This window comes from Hypanus sabinus, chromosome 4, assembly GCF_030144855.1.
Source record: "Hypanus sabinus isolate sHypSab1 chromosome 4, sHypSab1.hap1, whole genome shotgun sequence".
Lineage (NCBI taxonomy): Eukaryota > Metazoa > Chordata > Chondrichthyes > Myliobatiformes > Dasyatidae > Hypanus > Hypanus sabinus.
Genome location: NC_082709.1, coordinates 125,760,690 through 125,781,426, shown reverse-complemented (window position 1 = coordinate 125,781,426; position 20,737 = coordinate 125,760,690). Strand labels below are relative to the sequence as shown.

At 40.0% G+C, this 20,737-nt stretch overlaps 1 protein-coding gene across 5 annotated transcripts in view; it reads left to right on the top strand.

Annotated features, from left to right (window-relative positions):
* The window catches only part of grik1a (glutamate receptor, ionotropic, kainate 1a), a 354,991-nt gene that overhangs the window by 322,627 nt on the left and 11,627 nt on the right, over positions 1-20,737 (top strand). For all 5 annotated transcript variants that reach the window (XM_059968113.1, XM_059968117.1, XM_059968114.1 and 2 more), the window contains 2 exons: positions 2,677-2,902; positions 18,277-18,527. In XM_059968113.1, the coding sequence (XP_059824096.1) occupies positions 2,677-2,902; positions 18,277-18,527 (477 nt within the window). The remainder of the gene's footprint in view (positions 1-2,676; positions 2,903-18,276; positions 18,528-20,737) is intronic.

Below are 20,737 nucleotides of genomic sequence, written 5' to 3'. Positions count from 1 at the left end.
AGAAACCGGAGTTCCTGGAGGAACCTATGCATTCCAGGGGGAAACGTACAGTGTCACTGTTCCCAAAGTGTTTCTCTACCAATATAACTACCTTCCCAGTTTCTTTTCCTAAATTAAGTTTGTGTACAGCCCCATCTTTATTGGTCTCAAACATATTTCTAGGCTGCACTTAACCATTCTGCCCTGTGTAACCCATTTGTGCTAAAACAATCATAATCAATGTTGTGAAAGTTAAAACCCACCATGCTGTGTTTCAATTGCTTGTCTATTTCTCTACTTCACCTTGACTATTGTGAGACATATAGTTTAACCCCAACAAGACATGTTCGGCACAACTTTGTGGGCCAAAGGGCTTGTATTGTGCTGTGGGTTTTCTATGTTTAAGACGTTCACCCCTCTCTTATTCCTAGTTTCTACACGTACAGCTTCATTGGACAACCTCTCCAAGATATTGTCTCTAAGTCATGCAGTTCTGTCCTCCCTAATCCGTAGTGTGATTTTCTGTTCCTTTTTGATTTCCCCTCTCCCATGTCTGAAACTTCTGCAATGCAGAGCATTAAAAAAAAGAAAGTTGGATAAGAATGTACAAGGCATGGTTAGAAAGTAACAGATGACAGTAAAATTGGTGGTGTAGATGTTGAAGATTGTTATCAGGAATTACAAAGGGATTTTGATCAGGGATGAAAATGGGTTGAAGAATGGCAAATGGAATTTAATTCAGATAAGAGTGAGCTGTTGCATTTTGGGAAAATAAACTGGTGTAGCAATTTCACAGTAGGGACCTGAGAGTATTCATGAAAGTGATATTGCAGACATGCTGGTGAAGAAGGCTTTTAGCATGCTGGCCTTCATCAGACAGGGCTTTGAGTGTAGAGTTAGGTTGTTATGTTGCAGTTGTATAAAACACAGGAGTGAGGCTGCATTTGGAATATTATGTTCAGTTTTGGTCACCCTATGTATAAGAAAGATGCCATTAAGCTAGAAAGAGCACAAATATTTACAAGGGTTATTGCTGGGACTGAGTGATGGAGAGATTGAGTAGGTTAGGACTTTATCCATCGGGGTGTAGCAGAACGAGGGATGATCTTACAGAGAGGTGTATAAAATCACAAGGGGCATCAGCAGTGTGAATGTGCACAGTCTTTTTCCTCAGGGTTAAGGAATTGAGAACTAGACAGCATAGGTTTAGGGAGAGGAGAGAGAACCTGAGAGGCATTAACTGCTTGTACTTCTGGCTCTTTCTTTCTGTATCTGCTGTGTGATCACTCACTAACCATGCTATCCAAATTGTTTCTGCATCCTGGATTCTCTATAATAAATCCAACTGTAACTCCATCGGCTCTAAGTATCTGACGAGTGCTGCAACAGCACGTACCTGCCATAGATTTAGCCACCTTCCTGCAGGAGGGGAATACCAATGCCCCAGCTTCCCTATCCTTTATCCAGGTCCCTTTTACTAAGGAAACAGAAAGCAAAAAGTAACTTCTTACCAGATTACTTCACCAAAGCCCAATGTTCATCAGACTCCACGCTTTTGACGTCAAAAGCAGCTCTTCAGCCTCACAACCTCTCTCAAAATGGCTGCTCCCAGGATAAGATGGTAGTTTTATGAAAAGAAAGTAGATTGAATAATATTGGCTGATTAGAATTTTGTGGAATGAGAAGTGATCTCATTGAGATGTTCAGGCTTCTGAGAAAGGTTGACCTGATGGTTACTGAGAAGTTGTTACGTCTGGCTGAATGAACAGAAACTCGGGGGCAATATTCAGGATAAGCTTTCATCCATTTAGGGCAGAGATAGGAACTTCCTTTAAATACATTGTAAATATTTGCAATTTTCCACTGTGAGAAACTTCCTGATCCTCAGCTGTTGAGTAGAAATATTGGTAGACAAATAAAACTACAGATGCTAGAAGAACTCAGCCAGTCAAGCAGCATCTGCGAAAGAAAAACCTATTAATGTTTTGGGTTAATGACCCTCCTCTTAACTGGTTTCTCTTTCTGCTACGGCTGCTTGATTGGATGTGTTCTTCAGCATTTCTCTTCTTGTTTGAGGAAAATGGGAGGTTTTCAGACTCTGTGGAGATAAGACAAGAATCTTTGAGGAAGAAGAGCCATGAACTTGCTGAATGGCAGAACAGGCCGGAGGACTTTATGGCTTGTTCTTGCTGAAATTTCCAATGCTCTTGATAATGAAGCTGTTATAAGTACAAGCTTGTATACAGCGTTGTAGAAAAAACATTTGTTGTTGTAAGTAGCTGCCTTCGGTTTGAATTATCGCTTTCCCTCTGATGCTGCTATTCCAGGTGATTAGCAGAACAACAGGAAAGAAATGCAAAAAAATGCATCAAAAACTGACTAATAGGCTGATTGATATACTATACGATATGCTAATAAAATGGAATTTAATTCAGAAAAAGAAGGTGCCAATATATTTATCAATCCATCATATATATTTAAGGGGAAAATAGGAAAACAATCATTTACAATAAAACCTTTTTGAAGGAGCAGAAAATCTGAAAAATGTGGGATTGAATGAAAAGTCAGTGGATAATAATTATCTGATGTTTGAATGAAGCATATTGTTAAAGCATTGTGGGCAGAAAAAGATGATTCCCACTACGTTGAACTTTAGTCAAAGACTGGGATCTCACAAATAAATACTATATTTTACAGAAGTCAAAAATTTCAACCTATGAGAAAATGTGGGCATTCATGAACAGTCGAAAACAAACTGCTTTGTTGAAGAACAATGACGAGGGAATTCAGCGTGTTCTCACCACTGACTATGCCCTTCTGATGGAATCAACCAGCATTGAATACGTCACTCAGCGCAACTGCAACCTGACCCAAATTGGCGGGCTCATTGACTCCAAAGGATATGGTGTCGGAACACCTATAGGTAAAACAATGTTTTAACCTTTTAAATTTAAAAAGTACAGATTCAAAACACAATGACTTAAGAGAAATCTCACAGGAAAACACACACACCTACTTATTTCCACATGGCATTTCTGTTGGTGGTCTTGGGTTTAAGAAGGATAGGGATTGGCTGAGATCAGACATGTGACCAACAATGATCAAATGATTTTTAAAAAATACCTTCCTTCCAGAGAATGACTGCCCAAATTTTCATTGTACTTTTTCAAACTATGGGGTTTTTTAGCCATTGGTGATTGTAAATAGCATTGAAGCATTCCAATAAAAGGGTAATAACACACACAAAATGCTGGTAGAACACAGCAGGCTAGGCAGCATCTATAGGGAGAAGCGCTGTCGACGTTTCAGGCCGAGACCCTTTTGTGTCCTGGCGAAGGGTCTCGCCCGAAACATCGACAGCGCTTCTCCCTATAGATGCTGCCTAGCCTGCTGTGTTCCACCAGCATTTTGTGTGTGTTGTTTGAATCTCAGCATCCGTAGACTTCCTCGTGTTTACCCAATAAAAGGGGACCTTGTACTCAATGTGAAGTAAGGGAATGCAGAAACATTTCCTTTGGATCATGACATCCTTTGAATCATTTTTAACTCATCAATTCCTCTCCAACTGGATTATTTATTATATGCTGTCAGGGCAAATTTGACAATGTAGTGCTCCAGGCTGACTAAAAAGAATATTGTTTTTGGTATATTCATCCCTTGAGTATATTAATATTGGATTAACGTTCATCAATAACTCTAGCTATTTTTGTCAAGTTATGTTGTAACTTTATGGTGCTAATTATGTTTCTACCAATGGTTGGACTGCCTTTTTCTCTTTGGGGAATTTTATCTTAAATTCATGTTAGCTTTACTGATGCTAGCTTTGAGTCTTTATTTACACAAATTCAAATTCTGGTTACTGTGGTGGGATTCAAACTTGCATCTCCAAATTAATAGCCTAAGCCTCCAGCTACTGTTCTAGTTACATAAAAACCAAAGTAATCATATCCCTGAATGCCAAATATACTGACATTTATTTTTTGTTAGGCAAAACTTTACGTTATTAGAACCAAACTTACTTAGACCAACAATAATGTTTTCAACTGTATTAGCAATTTTCTTACTGACTGAAATAATTTCCCTGTGCAGTCTTCATTTTATATCATTTCTGTTTTGAAATTAGAAGTTTAATTTGTGCTTTTGAGGCATTGTTACCTAAATTTCACTCCAAGCAAAAATAGAATTTAATAGCTTAATTAAACATTTCATTTACCAGATCAATTACTATATAAAATTTGTTTCAGTTTGGTGATTTTTATCAAGTGAGTTGTGTTGATGATGTTGTATAGAGGAAGTTCAATTTCTTGCCTGTAATAAAAGTAAACAAAGTATGATCAAAATATTAAGACTTGGGATTCTACCTTATTACTAGATGTTCCTCCTGGACTTCAGTAAGCAGAACTGAAGCATTAAAATGGCAAAAACAAGGCAGGATAATTCATTTATTGCTCTCCTGCTCATTGAATGACTTTAAAACTTGGCGTGGAAAGGCCGAAATCTTAACATTTATCTTTGCTCTAATTTTCTCCATTCTCCCAGTTTCTGTAACCAGCCCTAGCACTACAATCCTTCGAGTTTTTTGAATTCCTCCAACTCCACTCTGTTACTTAGCTCTGATCTTCTTAGTCCCGATACTGGCTGGCATTGACCCAAGGAACCAAACATCTTAATTCCCTCACCAAATTCCTCAGTTATTACCCCTCAACCATCAGGCTCTTGAACCAAAGGGAAAACTTCACTCAACTTTACTTCATCATTGAAATGTTCCTGCAACCTATGGATTCACTTTCAAGAACTTGTCACCTCATGTTCTCGTTATTTATTGCTTATTTATTTCTTTTTTTAAATTTCTTTTTGTGTTTGCATAGTTTGTGTCTTTTGAACACTGATTGATCACCTAAGTCAGGATGGTCTTCCAATGACTCTATCACCATTATTATTCTATTATGGATTCATAGAGTATGCCCACAAGAAAATGAATCTCAGGCTTGTACACGGTGACTTATATATTCTTTGATAATAAATTTACTTTGAACTTTGAACTTCCTTTCCTCCAGCAACCCACTTGTAGAGCTAAACTAGATTGTACTGGAATCAGGCAGAAATAACTTACACCATTTGATTTGCTGTGAGGTGTACGCAGAAGTTATGCTATAACGTCATTTCTACCAATTCCATATCTGGCCAGCAACAGCTCCAGCTAGTTAAAGCCACACTTAGATTTCGTAAAGGGGATGATTCATGACAGGAACTGGCAGTGAATGTTATTCAAAAGACCTTTTGGAGAAGTTAGTGGGAGCACTCGGCCTGATTTTCTAACATGACTCTATGAGGCAAGGTAAGGAAGAAGAGAGAGGTTTCCTAACAGAAATCTGGCAACAACTATTGAGAGCAATGGGTGAAACCCAGATGCAGAATAACAAGTTTAATTACCAAGCGTACAGCCAAGGTCAGTGAATACATTAGCACACGCCTTCTTCCACCACCGTGACATAACTTTGGCTCGCTTCCAAAGAATCCCCTTCAATCAAACAGTGCTAACTACTTTGAACCAATGCTGGCAGCTCTGGACCCACCTGGTACTATGGACCCACCCAAAATCAATAAGCATACATTTTGTGCTATTCTAACATTGTAGGCAAGTCACACAAACATATTACAGGAGCATAGACAAATACTGACCAATATTGTAGAATCGCCACAAAGGCCATGGTTGAAGTGGTCCAGGGAATACTCAAAGTCACAATACGCTTGTATGCAGCCCTCCTTCCCATTTCCCTGTCATTCCACATGTCCACCTGTTTCTCAAGCTTTTGATGGTATAAACATGCACATGAACATAGAGGATCCATTGTTGGATTGCCAAAGTCATATTTAGCAGTGCTGAAATCACATCAGCATTGCCCAAGAATTAATGTCACAATCTGTCTATTCAGCATGCATCTGTTGTGTATTAGCATCTAGCACTCCTGCCTTTTTGAATATGGCAGATGGTGCAAATATGTTAAAAGTGTACATGTGCACATTGCAAGTTAATCCTACACTTACAGCTCCAAAAAATAAACCCTGCAGGGCCAACTTTCATGGCCAAAGTCATTGACAAGGCTTTTGGTCACCTGCCCTTCTGCATATCTTGTTTAATAACCCTGTGCTGATGGTCATCAGACATCTCTCAGCAATAAAGGCACTGGATAATTTCAGTTCTGTCATTCCCCAGTGGTGTTTGAACTTTCCACCTCATGAGGAATCATATGCTCAGAGAAACCAAATCATCCAAGCGGAAGAGGAACACATGAGATTTTCCAGATGAGCCTCCGCTACCTATTGATGGGGAAAAGGCTTGCAAAAAATCATAATTTGTGACTTGGTGATGCCTAGGAATGGGATAATATTGTGATCCATTTTACTTGTACAAAAATTATTTCATAGCCAAATCAGGGCGCAAGTGATATGCTGATAAAAATTGGCTCTTTACTCTATCAGAAATAATCATTACATGAAATGCTGAAGTACCATTACATGAAGTCATCAGACCATTTTCATCTTGTTGTTCATTTATTCCTAGCTGAATTAGAAATTGCCCCAGATCTCCTCCAAATGTGTTGCAGGAGTTGCCAGCCTACTTGATAATTCTCTTACAAATAAGTAATGAATTCATTCATAAAACATAGTTTAACTGTTACTGTTTTGAAATATAATTGCATTGTGTAATTCTTCTTTCTTACAGCACATAATGGACTAGTAACTTTTCAATTAACTTTATCTAACAAGAAGCCCCTTCTGCCTGATCCATTTTACCAATCCCCATTTCCTGTTCCTAAACCCACTTGCTTTGATGTGAATCCATTTCTCTTACTGGCATTTTATCTCCCTCAAATCCCAGTCTCTGTTGTACTTGTCCTGCTCAACACTGACTTCCTATTTTATCTGCAGTTGTGCTCTTCCCCAGTATCTTTTTTTTTGCAAATGAAAACTGTTTTCTTGATATTAACTAAAATATGGGTTTTCTTTGTTGACTATTCTGAACTATTTTTCATTGCTTTTTAAAAACACTTCTCCTTTCCTAGGCAAAATAGATTTCGGGGTTCTTTTCGCGATGTCTGACTTCCTTCTGTTTCAGCTCATCCCACAGACATGGGCAGATCATTCGAATGGTGGGGCCAGGTGTTCTAATACGTATTATTGCAACTTAAACTATTTTACTAGATTCAAAATCAGATTCATTTATTTATCATGTTTATTGAATCTTACAGTGAAATGCATCATTAGTATTAAGAGCCAGCACAAGTGAATGATGTGATGGGGGCCGCCCACTACTCTGTTTTATTACTCCAGAAACTAATTGAAAGAAAAGCACAAGAGCGGAGGATACTCATGTACTTAGTTCCTTTTCTTTAGTGAGGCGTGGTGGCTTAATGATGTAAGCCATTCACATACTTCTTACATATAACCCATAGCCTGAATTACTTAAACAACAAATGCTTAAACAAACAATATATTTAGCCCACTCAGGCCTAAAGATTTCATTGCTGTGGAGGATTTCTTATTCTTGTGAGCTAATATCTTTCCTGACAAGGGTGTCACTTGGTTTGGCAGGTGAGACTTGTGGCTGTGAAACAATCTCAGGTTCTAGAGGCCTCCTCTGTGGTGGTTGTGGGAGTTGGCCCCGCCACTTCAGGAAGTGGTTCTGAGAGCTGTGGACACATTTCCTCTCTAACAATTGGCTCTTCTCTCCTCAACTGATCAAAGTATCATCTCCAGATGAGATCAGACACAATCTCCACTGTGCAGGAGAGTGGTCCAGTTCTGTCCTTAATCTTTCCAAGTACCCACTTTTGATCACCTTTGTAGACTCTTGCCTGGACTGCTTTCTCCCATAAGGTACGGTTGAAATGTTTTACACACCAAACTAGACTCAAGGCCTCTCTGTCAATCTGTGCTTAATTTTTCTCTGCAGCAGTAAGGGAACATCATACAAAGGCAATGGGGCATTCACTTCCATCACTCATAACATGTGACGTGACTGCATCTATTCCATATGTAAGTATGCAAGTCTGTCATCACCATTTCCTTTGTCTTTTGGAAAGACACCATACAGTGATTTGTCCAATATCATTTCTTCCCAGCCTGTAATATTGAGTTCAAGAGGCGGAGCACAGTAGCCATCTTTGGCAGTAAACTGTTACAGTAATTAACAAATCCTAAAAAGGGCCTTGAGGCATCCACCATTGCTTCAGTGTTTTCATCACACGTGTGTAATCCTTGTATGTCAAAAGTATGACTGCAGTAAGTGAAGCTTGGTTTAGAGAATTCACATTTGTTGCATGATGCTCTGAGCCCATAGCCTTCTAATCTTTTTAACACTGTCTTGAGATTTTGGAGATACTCCTTGTCATCCTCACTGGCAACAATGATGTCATCCAGGTGCCTTGGCAGCCCTGCAGCACCAGGTGCAAAGCTTTCTGCCAGAGTGCTGGTGCAGATGCTGCAATATATGCCCATTGTTGTGATAAAGCCATTAGTGAGTATTTATGGTCAGAAACACTTTGGATTCTTCTTCCATCTCCATCTGTAGGCAGGCCTCAGCTAAGTTCACTTTGCTGAAGTGTTTCCCGCCAGAAAGGTTTGCAAAAATATCCTCTAATCTACCCTCAGTACTGTATTGATGATGCCCTTAAAATCATCACAGATCCTGACAGACACATTCTTCTTGGTCACTAGGGCCACAGGCATTTCCCATGGACTTCATGCAACCTTGGAAAGAATTCCTTCAGCTTCCATGCGATCTAGCTCACTGAGCACTTTATCACGTTTGGTATAAGAAACAGGACTGGCTTTACAAAACTTGGTTGTGGCATTTTCATTTGATGCTATTTTACTGTTGAAATGTTTGAGTTTTCCAATGCCATCTTTGAACACTGCCACGGCATCATCCAGTACCTTTCTTAATTCACTTGCAGTTGACTCTATTGCAGGGGGTGTGACGTGAAAATTGTGGTTGGATCTCAAATCAAGTTGTAGTCATCTCAGTCAATCACATCCCTGCAATGTGAACCCTCCTGTTTTTACCATACACAAGCCCAATGGGGCTTGTTGGTTGTTGTACTTCACTGTTACAAATGTCATTCCCTCAGGAGTTCTCTTTTCTTCAGTATAATTTCTTAGTTGGAAATCTGCAGGCCTCAGTTTAATATCTTTGAAATGATGTTGAAACTCATTTTGTGGAATGACTGAAACAGTCGTGCCAGTGTCCAATTCCATTTTAAGTAATTTGCCATTCCTTTCTGGTATATGCCACAATGCTGGTCTCTTGTTAGTTTTCACATTGTAAATCTCAAATCTACGCAGTCCTATGTCATTCTCATCATTATCAGATTTTTCATCAATAGCATGCAGATTAGTGCTCATTTTGAAAATCCAACTTGATTTTTTTATCTTTTCCTATTTTCTGTGTAGTCCATTTATTTTTGTCTGCCCAACATGCTCTTCCTACGTGTCCAAATTTGTGGCATTGTCTGCAAGTTTTGCCTTTAAATCTGCATGGGCCTGCTGTATGTGAGCACCACCACAGCTGTAACACAATTTGTTTGGTCAGATGGGTTTCTGCTTAGATATTAAGTTTTGTTCATGCTCACTCTCATTGCTGGCTGGAACTTAGTTGAGCCTCTGTCTGCTATTTCCATTGATACAGCAATCTCAACTTCTCTTTCAAATGCTGCAGTTAGGAGCCATTTTTAAAACTCTCTCTTTTATGATTCCTCAAACTAAACGATCTCTCAGCACATCACTAAGCCCATCACAGGATTGAAAGTTCTCAGACTATTTCTTCAATGAGCTATGTAAGCTGAAATGAATTCCCCTTCTTTTTGATTCTTCTTATGAAACCTAAAGCGTTCTGCAATGAACAATATTTTTGTTATAAATGTTCCTACATTACTTTCACGATATCAGTAAAGCTTATTTCGCTGGTTTGGTTAGGGGAATTAAACTTTTAAGAAAACTGTGTGCTGCATTCAGTAACATCTATTTCACTTACTTCAAGATAGTGCTCAGTTCATTCAGTATACATCAGCCAGTTATTTGTTCGCAATCGAATGCATCTGACTTACTGATGTAACTAATCATTTCTGCTTTTTAAAAATTTATTATTATTATTATTATCACTGGGTGCTCTCTTTTTATGAACCCACATCCATGCATCCATTTTCTGCCTTTTTCCTTAAGGTTGTTATAGCTGGGAGTAGTAGTGGAGTCAAGCTCCCACTACCTATTAAATGCTCCCAATAGCGTGTGACTCAAATAGCCTCTGACAAACAAGTCCAGTTCTTGGACTTCAAGTGTGACTTAGCTACTAAATCTGGCAAAGCCATTTCTACTGACAGGAGAAGGGGCTAATCAGGCCACTGGCGCCTTAAAACCAGTTGCTTCCGGCAGATAGGGCTTATCAGCCGTGGTTGGCAGCTCATCTCGGAGAAGGAAAACTCTGATCTCAAATCTCCACATTCAACACTGACTGGCAAGTCCTGCAATTCTGCTGGTGTCAATCTGTATCAGTCTCTGCTGTTCCTTTGGCTTCATCAGATGTGTGGTGAGGGGGAGCTTGCTGCATGGACAACGGCTTGCTCTTCACGTTGTACTGCTCTGGCTTGGGGATCTAGACAGCTAGGACGCACCATCCATGGCCGACCCTAACTGACGGACACCGCATCATCAGCTTTTTTTTAAACTCAAACATCTGAAGAAAAAAAGTGCTGTGATTCCACAGATAGGTAGTCATCTTGGGTTCATTTTAAAACTTCCTCATCACTACTGTTATGTGTTGTAACTCCAGAAACTAATTGAATGAAAAACACAGGATACTCGTGTACTTGGTTCCTTTTCATACAAATGATGTTGTGACATAATGACATAAGCCATTCACGTACTTCTTACATATAACCCGTAATGAATTATATAAACAACAAAGAATGCTTAATCAAACCATGTATTACTGAAGTATTAGGTACACTAGATCTGCAAGTGTTGCCACACATTCTGGAGCCAGCTGTGCCTGCCTTTTTGTTGGCTTTGTGGAACAGTCGATGTTCCAAGCCTATATGGGTATCCGACACCCTCTTTTCCTTCGCTACATCGACAACTGCATTGGTGCTGCCTCCTGCACGCATGCTGAGCTCGTTGATTTCATTAACTTTGCCTCCAACTTTCACCCTGCCGTCAAATTTACCTGGTCCATTTCCGACACCTCCCTCCCCTTTCTTGATCTTTCTGTCTCCATCTCCGGAGATGGCTTATCTACTGATATCTACTATAAGCCTACAGACACTCACAGCTACCTGGACTATTCCTCTTCCCACCTGTCTCTGCCATATTGCTCTCAGGATGAGGCTTTTCATTCCAGAACAAAGGAGATGTCTTCCTTTCTTAAACCAAGGGGCTTCCCTTCCTCTACCATTAACTCTGCTCTCAAATGCATCTCTCCCATTTCACGCACATCTGCGCTCACCCCATCCGCCTGCCACCCCACTCGGGATAGGGTTCCCCTTGTCCTCACCTACCACCCCACCAGCCTCCAGGTCCAACAAATAATTCTCCGTAACTTCTGCCTCCTCCAATGGGATCCGACTACCAAACACATCTTTCCCTCCCCCCTCTTTCTGCTTTCTGCAGGGATCGCTCCCTACGCGACTCCCTTGTCCACTCATCCCCCCCATCCTTTCTCACCTATCTCCCTCCTGGCACTTATCCTGGTAAGTGGAACAAGTGATACACCTGCCCTTACACTTCCTCCCTCAACACCATTCAGGGCCCCAGTCAGTCCTTCCAGGTGAGGCGACACTGTGAGTCGGCTGGTGTGGTATACTGCTTCCGGTGCTCCTGGTGTAGCCTTTTATATATGGTGAAACCCGACGTAGACTGGGAGACCGTTTCGCTGAACACCTATGCTCGGTCCACCAGAGAAAGCAGGATCTCCCCGAGGCCACACATTTTAATTCTACGCCCCATTCCCATTCTGATATGTCTATCCATGGCCTCCTCTACTGTCAAGATGAAGCCACACTCAGGTTGAGGGAACAACACCTTATATTCCGTCTGGGTGGCCTCCAACCTGATGGCATGAACATTGATTTCTCTAACTTCCATTAATTCCCCTCCTCCCCTTCTTACCCCATCCCTTATTTATTTATTCCCCCCCCTATTTTTTCTCTCTCTGCCCATCACTCTTTGCCTTTTCTCCATCTCCTTCTGGTGCTCCCCTCCCCCTTTCTTTCTCCCTAGGCCTCTTGTCACATGATCCTTTCCCTTCTCCAGCTCTGTATCCATTTTGCCAAACACCTTTCCAGCTCTTAGCTTCACCCCACCCCCTCCTGTCTTCTCCTATAATTTTGGATTTCCCCCTCCCCCTCCTACTTTCAAATCTCTTACTATCTTTTCTTTCAGTTAGTCCTGACAAAGGGTCTCGGCCCGAAACATCGAAAGTGCTTCTCCCTATAGATGCTGCCTGGCCTGCTGTGTTCCACCAGCATTTTGTGTGTGTTGCTTGAATTTCCAGCATCTGCAGATTTCCTCATGTCTGGAGCCAAAACTGCTTTTGCCAAGTATATTGCTTTTTGAGCAAAGCTTTTCTATTATTACTTAGTCATTTCATTACAATATAGTTACATGTAATTGACCATCAATCATAACTGTCATAAAATTAATCCTTTCTTATCCACACATTATATCTAATCAATTTTCAGCAAACTCACTGAGAATGATTTTATTTGCTAATACTTATTTTAAATTAAAAATGAGAAACACAAATATTGGAGCCAATTTCTATTGCAACACTTTGCAAGGCATATACTTTTAAGGAGACCAGCTACTGAAGTTCTATTAAATTTACCTAATGCATATAAAAGGACCAAGATAGAAAGAACCTGCAGAGAAGGTTTCAACAATTGGAGAGACCACAGCCTCAGAACAGAAGAACATCCCTTTTGAACAGAGATGAAGAGGAATTTCTTTTGGCCGAAGTGTGGTAAATCTTTGAAATTGCCATGGATGGCTTTGGAGGCCATATCATTGGGTATATTTAAAGCAGGGATTGATGGGTACCCAACTAATAAGGATGACAAAAGTTACAGGGAGAAGACAAGAGAATTGAGTTCTCGTCCTTCTGCTTCAATATTTTACGACCTAAATTTATCATTCAGAGCTTTTTTATACTGTTTAAAAATTGCAATAACATATTTGAAAAATAACCATCAAGATCTCTGGCTTGTTAGATGCAAACATGTGAAAATCTGCAGATGCTAGCGATCCAAAGCAACAGGCACAAAATGCTGGAGGAACTCAGCAGGCCAGGAAAAGAGTAAATGATCAACATTTTGGGCTGAGACCCTTCATCAGGACTGGAAAGGAAAGAGAGAAGTCAGAGTAAGAAGGTGGGTGGGGGAGGAAGAAGTACACAATGGCAGGTGATAATAGGAGAGGGGGAGGGTGTGAAGTAAAGAGCTGGGAGGTTAATTGGTGAAAGAGATAAAGGGCTGGAGTTGACAGAATCTGATAGGAGAGAATAGAAGACCATGGAAAAAAGGGAAGGGGGAGGGGCACCAGAGGGATGTGATGGGCAGGTAAGGAGATAAGGTGAGAGAGGGAATCGGGAATGGCAAATGGAGAAGGAGAGGTGGGTGGGGCAATTACTGGAAGTTTGAGAATTGATGTTCATGCAATCAGGTTGCAGGTTGCCCAGACTGTGTATGAGGTGTTGCTCCTCCAACTGAGTGTGGCCTGATCGCGACAGTAGAGTAGATTATGGACCTTTTCCATAGATGCTGCCTGGCCTGCTGAGTTCCCCTGGCATTTTGTGTGTGTTGCTCCTATTTGTTGGTGCCTCTTCTCAATATGTAACAAATTGAGTTACCTTCATATTCTAAATGTTGTATCGAAGCCCTGATTTAGAAGTATGACCAGTAGTTGTTCAAACAACAACTGGGAGGGAGGCAGAATAAGGGAAACTATAGGCCAGTTAGCCTGAACTCAGTAGCTGGGAAGATGTTGGAGTCCATTGTTAAGGTTGTGGTTTCGGGGTACTTGGAGGCACACGATAAAACAGGCCAAAATCACCATGGTTTTGTTAAGGGAAAACATTGCCTGACAAATCTGTTGGAATTCCTTGAGGAAATAACAAGCAGGATAGACAAAGGAGAATCAGTAGATTTTGTGCACTTTGATTTTAAGAAGGCCTTTGACAAGATGCTGCAGGTGAGGCTGCTCGGCAAGGTGAGAGCCCTTGGGTCCCCCATGATGAAATGACGATGCAGACTTAATGGGCCGAATGGCCTAATTCTGTTCCGATGTCCTATGGTCTAATTCCAAAGCATGTTCCATTTGTGCACTTCACATTTGTTTAATATACATGTCAATTAGCATGTTGAAGATTCTTCCATTTATATTTGCACATTTTTCAGTCACTACTTTCTTCCAAAATGGTAAGTTGTAAGTATAAAGTATATAGAAAAAAATGATCAGCAATATATGTTACCAGTACCTTGTTTACCAAAAGCATTTGATGATTAAGAAATACTGCAGAATGTATTTTAAGCAGTTTCTCCCACTGTAACATTTTTAAATGTTCACACAACCTGCTATATTGCTAAGAGTCATTGTGATGAACACCCACGGCATTCTGTCTAACGTACATTATGATTATGGATGGCTGGGTAACTATACGTTCATCTATTCACTGATTTATTGGAGTTGACCTTGGAAGCATCTAATTTTTTTCTTCAAAGTTTCAGTGGACAGCTAACATTATTTCTCATGGAAGTCAACTCCTGGTGGTAAACACATTGCATAAGGAAGCTCATAATCACAGTGCCAAGCATCCAATCATGAAAGTAGGTTTGAGATATATTCAGATTAGGTTTTCCATTCCTTTATGATCTAATTTAACATTTCCTCACCATTTTTCTAACCTACAATCTGATTACCCCCACTTTTATCTCCCTGTAGTTGTTCTCTCTTAACATGACCACCATCTCCACCTTCTTTTCTCATCTTACTGATGCACACTGGGGGAAATTTACATTAGCCAATTGACCTATCAAGCGGCATGACTTAAGAATGTGGGGAAAAATAGCACAAATGGGGGCAAATCAGCCAGCATCAGAGTTCAGCACACTTTGATCCTGATTTTTTTCTCTAGTTTTGGTAATATAGTGTGATTTCTCAATGGTTTCGCTGATGGATACACCATTCTGAAAACCAACATTGCAAACTTTTTTTTAAACTTTCCACTTGGCTACTTTATCCACATTACATTTTATTATCTATGATTCTGCTTTTTTACACTCTTTATTGCATTTACTCAATAATGCAGCATCCTCTGAACCCAGTGTAATTGTTTGGTGTCATCGCACAATTTGTTCGTTGTATCTTCTGTTTTCAGTTTTAAATCATTCTTACAAATTAGAAACAATGAACCTGACAATTTCAAAAAAAATCCCAGATGTAAATAAGTTTGTGTTTTTACACAGTATCTTTGAAATGTTTACCTCAAATATAGATTTTGATAAGGATTCATACAAAATCCACTTTTTGTCAATCGTGCTTGGAAAGTGATCAGCTGTTAAGTCCTAGAATCACAGAAAAGTACAGCACAGAAACAGGCCCTATGGCCCATTTAGTCCATGCTGAACCATTTAAGCTGCCTGGTCCCATTGACCTGCAGTGGATCCATAGCCCTCCATACCCGTGCCATCCGTGCATCTATCCAAACTTCTCTTAAATGTTGAAATTGAGCTCACGTGCACTACTTGAGCTGGCAGCTTGCTCCATACTCTCACAGACCTCTGAGTGAAAAAGTTTCCCCTCATGTTCCTATGAAACTTTTCACCTTTCACCCTTAACTCATGACCTCTAGATGTAGTCCCACCCAACCTCAGTCCAAAAAGATTGCTTGGATTTACCCTATCTGTACCCCATAATTTTGTATACCTCTATCAAATTTCCTCTCAATCTTCTACGTTCCAAGGAATAAAGTCCTAACCTTCCCAATCTTTCCATATAACTCAGGTCCTCCAGATCTGGCAACATCCTTTTAAAATTTTCTCTGTACTCTTTCAACCTTATTTACATCTTTGCTGTAGGTAAGTGACCAAAACTCCAAACTAGGCCTCACCTATGAATTATACAACTTCAATATAACATCACATCTCCTGTACTAAATGCCTTGATTTATGAAGGTCAGTATGCTAAAAGCTTTCTTTACAACCCTATCAACCTCTGACGCCACTTTCAATGAATGTGGACCTGTATTCCCAAATCCCTTGTTCTTTGGCACTGCTGAGTGCCCTACCGTTCACTGTGCAAGTCAGTGGTTGGTCCTCCCCAAGTGCAACATCTCACACTTATCTGCATTAAGTTCCATCTGCTATTTTTCAGCCCACTTTTCCAGCTGGTCCAGATTACACTGAAAGACATGATAGTCTTCTTCTCCATCCATTACACCCCTAATGTTGGAGTCATCCACAAATTTGCTGATTCATTAACCACATTTTCATCCAGATTGTTGATATAGTTGGCAAATACCAATAAACCCAGCATCAATCCCTGCAGCACTCCACTAAGTCACAGGCCTCCAGTCAGAGAGGGAACCATCTCCTACCACTCTCTGGTTTCTCCCACAAAGGCCATGTCTAATCAAATTTACTACCTCATCTTGAATGCCAAGTGACTGTACCTTCTTGGCCAACCTCCCAAGTAGAACCTTGTCAAATGCCTTGCTGAAGTCCATGTAGACAACATCCACTATCTTGTCTTCATCACCTTTCCTGGTAACTTCCATGTTAAACTCTGTAAGATTGGTTAGGCACAACCTACCATGCACGAAGCCATGTTGACCATCCTTCATCAGTCCATGTTTCTCCAAATACTCAAATATCCAGTCCCTTAGAAATACCATTCTGATCTTCCGGAGGACCAGTTTTGTCCAATGCAACTTTTAGGATTCTCCTTTTCCTTATTTGTTATGGCAACCTCATGCCTTCATTTAGCGCACCTATTTTCATTCTTAAGTGTTCTCTTACTCTTCTTGTCCTCCATAAGCACCTCATTTGCTCCTAACTGCCTATACCTGCAATGCACCTCCTTTTATTTCTTAACCAGGGCCTCAATATCTCTTGAAAACCAAGGTTCCCTACACCCGTTGCCTTCACCTTTTCTTATTAGAGGCAAACTTTGTACACTCAAAATTTCACTTTTGCAAGACTCCAGTTACCAAGTACACTTTTGCCAGAAAACAGCATGTCCCAATCCCCACTTGCCAGATCGTTTCTAATACCATCAATATTGGCCTTTCTCCAATTTAGAATCTCAACCTACGGACAAGACCTATCCTTCTCCATAATTATATTGAAACTAATGGCATTGTGATCACTGGATGCAAAGTGTTCCCCTTCACAAACTGCTGTCACTTGTCCTGTTTCATTCCCTAACAGTAGATCAAATATCGCACACCCTCTGGTTGTGACTTCTAGGTACTGACGAAGGAAACTTTCCTGAACACATTTGACAAACTCTATCCTATCCAGTCTTTTTACAGTATAGGAGACCTGTCAATATGTGAAAAGTTAAAATCACTGACTGTAACAACCTTATATTTCTTGCAACAGTCTGCAATCTCTCTACAAATCTGTTCCTCTAAATCCCCTGGACTGTTGGGTGGTCTGTAATATAGCCCCATTAATGTGGTCATACATTTCTTATTAGTCAGTTCCACCCATAATGCCTCACTAGATGAGTTTTCCAATCTGTCCTGACTAAACACTGCCATAACATCTTCCTTGACTAGTAATGTCATCCCTCCTCCTTTAATTTCTCCTGCTCTAAAACAATGGAAACCCAGAATGTTAAGCTGCCAGTCCTGCCCCTCCTGCAGTCCAGTCTCACTAATGTCTACAATATCAGAATTCATGCCCATGCCCTGAGCTCATCTGCCCTTCCTATATGATACTTCCTGCATTTATTTATTCACAGCTCAGGACATTATTTGCTCCCTGCTCAACCTTTTGAATCCTGACTTTGTCCAAGGTCTTAAAAAAATCTGTCTCCAGAACCAGTCCACTGGCATTCTGTGATTTTAGGAAAATAATTTTACAGCACAGTTTGAAAGAAAAATAATAATTTAAGGAAAATTAGGTTCCATGGCTAGAGAATAATGAAATATAATTTCTTGGCAGTTCCCAGTTTGAGCTGCTTGATGTTCTATTTCTATTACTGTCGTACCCCTTTAACCTGCATGTTTATTCACTTAAGGGTCTCCGTACAGAGATAAAGTCACAATAGCAATCCTGCAGCTCCAGGAGGAAGGAAAACTGCACATGATGAAGGAGAAATGGTGGCGTGGCAATGGCTGCCCAGAAGAGGATAACAAGGAAGCAAGTGCTCTTGGAGTTGAAAACATAGGAGGAATATTTATTGTGCTTGCTGCGGGGCTAGTGCTCTCAGTCTTTGTAGCTATCGGTGAATTTATATACAAATCCAGAAGAAACAGTGACGTTGAACAGGTACATTGGTGTTTATGTTATGTGTCAATATGAAGCATGCAGTTGAAATATTTGCCACATTAAGCAAATAAATATCAAATAATGATACTACTCATAAGATAGGGATACAGGCTAGGCTCTGTTAAAACGAATGAGGAAAATACCAGAAAGAAATGAAAATGGAAAATAACCTGCAGCCCACTCTTCAGGCTAAATACACTCTTATTCACGGTTTGGTGCAAAAGGGCAAGGATTTCAATGAAAGATGAGGTGAATACATGTACATCAATTTTTGTAAATGACTTATTTATGAACTGTGGATACATTGGAAAATCATGTATAAGATTTTTAAAATTTTACACAATATAGTTCATTTTTCAAAATACACTGATGTTTAAAGAGTATACAGCTAGTCTGCTCTAAAACTTTAATTAAAAAAGCAATCCGGCTTCAATAAATTCACTTCATAGGGAACAGTAGAAAAAGAAAACAAATATTCTCTTCACATTTTTGAGATTGCTAAATGATTTGCAGCTCTCTTAATATTAACCTGTAACTTTTTCTTTGTTACAATTCCACTCATGCTAGGAGATGGCCCATCTGTCAGTAGCAATCACTGAGAATCGAATAGGAGGGCAGCAATTGTTAACACAAATTAAAATGGAACAATAGTCTTGAGAGTTTCTGCTTTGAATTTGTTAACACTATGATTTTGCTTTCAAATATTCTGATAGAAGACAAGATCATCTTATACTCTACTGCCTCATTTGTTTTCTTTGTCCCATGTTATTCTGTGTGAAATGTTCATTGACATTAAAATAGGTTTAAAAGTACTCAAATAACCAGCTCAAACACTGGCCATTTTTGTATTACTATGTGTTTATGTTTGAATGTCTTGCAGTATTGTGTTGGTCTGTCTGTACTGAGTTGTAAAATTGTAACAGATTTCCATGTATTCAAACAACTCTTGTTCTCTCAAATGATTAAGTGGGGAATATATTGGCCTCATTACTAACCAGAGAAGTAGTGAAGGAGGTGCTATATACAAACTGCTTCAGCAATACAAAGTGTGCATATTAACTGCTACTGATGTGAAACAAACTTATCGACTTTAATATTAATTATAAATCATATCTCCAAGAGTTAACAGAGCTTTGTGTTCCCCTGATTTGATAGCACTGCTGCCAATTCTTTTTTTACATAGTGAACATTCTCAGAAGGTAGCTCCAGATGTCAGCAACTGATGGTTAACAGATAGCACAGTTGCAGCCAAGAGCCCAGACTATAAATAGGGATAATCTAATGGAACAAATTTCTGTCAAGCAGAAGCCAACAATACTCAATGAATTTTAATTTCCAAACATATCCCAGTAATGGTCATCATGACCCTTTAGCACATCTCTCCCCAGACACCAGTCTAGAGAATATTAAAAGTCTTTACCATTATGCATTGAATCTCATATGAGTACTGAGTGTCAGGCCACTGATGGACAACGTAATTCCTGCTGATGACCGAATGCTTCATCACATTGAACGGTACAGACACGTAATGAACTATAGGTGGAAGGCTACGACGTCCAGAACACCGTGTGGCGTGAGAGAATCATTACTGGAAATGTATCTGTCCACCTTGTCCTCCAAAGGCAAGGAGAGAGAAATTTTTCTTCAGTCATCAGTGCTAAACAAGTGTTTTCACGTAACCTGCTGGATGAAATTCACTCCCATTACTGAGTGAAGTTGCCTTCAATGGAATTGCTTGTCATCCTAATATCTCAGGCACTAATAACAAAACAGGAACAGCTTCAGCAATACTGTGAGTGCACAAAAACAGGCCGAATGCAGGGCTTTCTGCCGCAAGTGACTCATCACCTGACTTCCTAAAGCCTTTCCACTACCATTAAAGCATGACTCAGGAGTGTAATAGATCATTCTCCAGTGACAAAAGTAGGTTCAATTTAACACCACTCAAGAAAAATTTACATAATTCAGGAAAAAGCAGTCCACCTGACTAGCCCATCCACTTCCCTAAGCTCTTATTTCCTCTAACAACATACAGTTTCTAAGACAGTTTGCTTCAACAGGATCTCACAGACACATGGCCCCACACTTGCCAGTTAGTGGATGCATGGGAACATTAAAGCACACCTTCCATCTAAATCACACACCTCCCTGACTTGCCTGTGAATTGCTATTTGTTCATTGCTACTAGGTCAGAATCCTGAAGCCCTTTT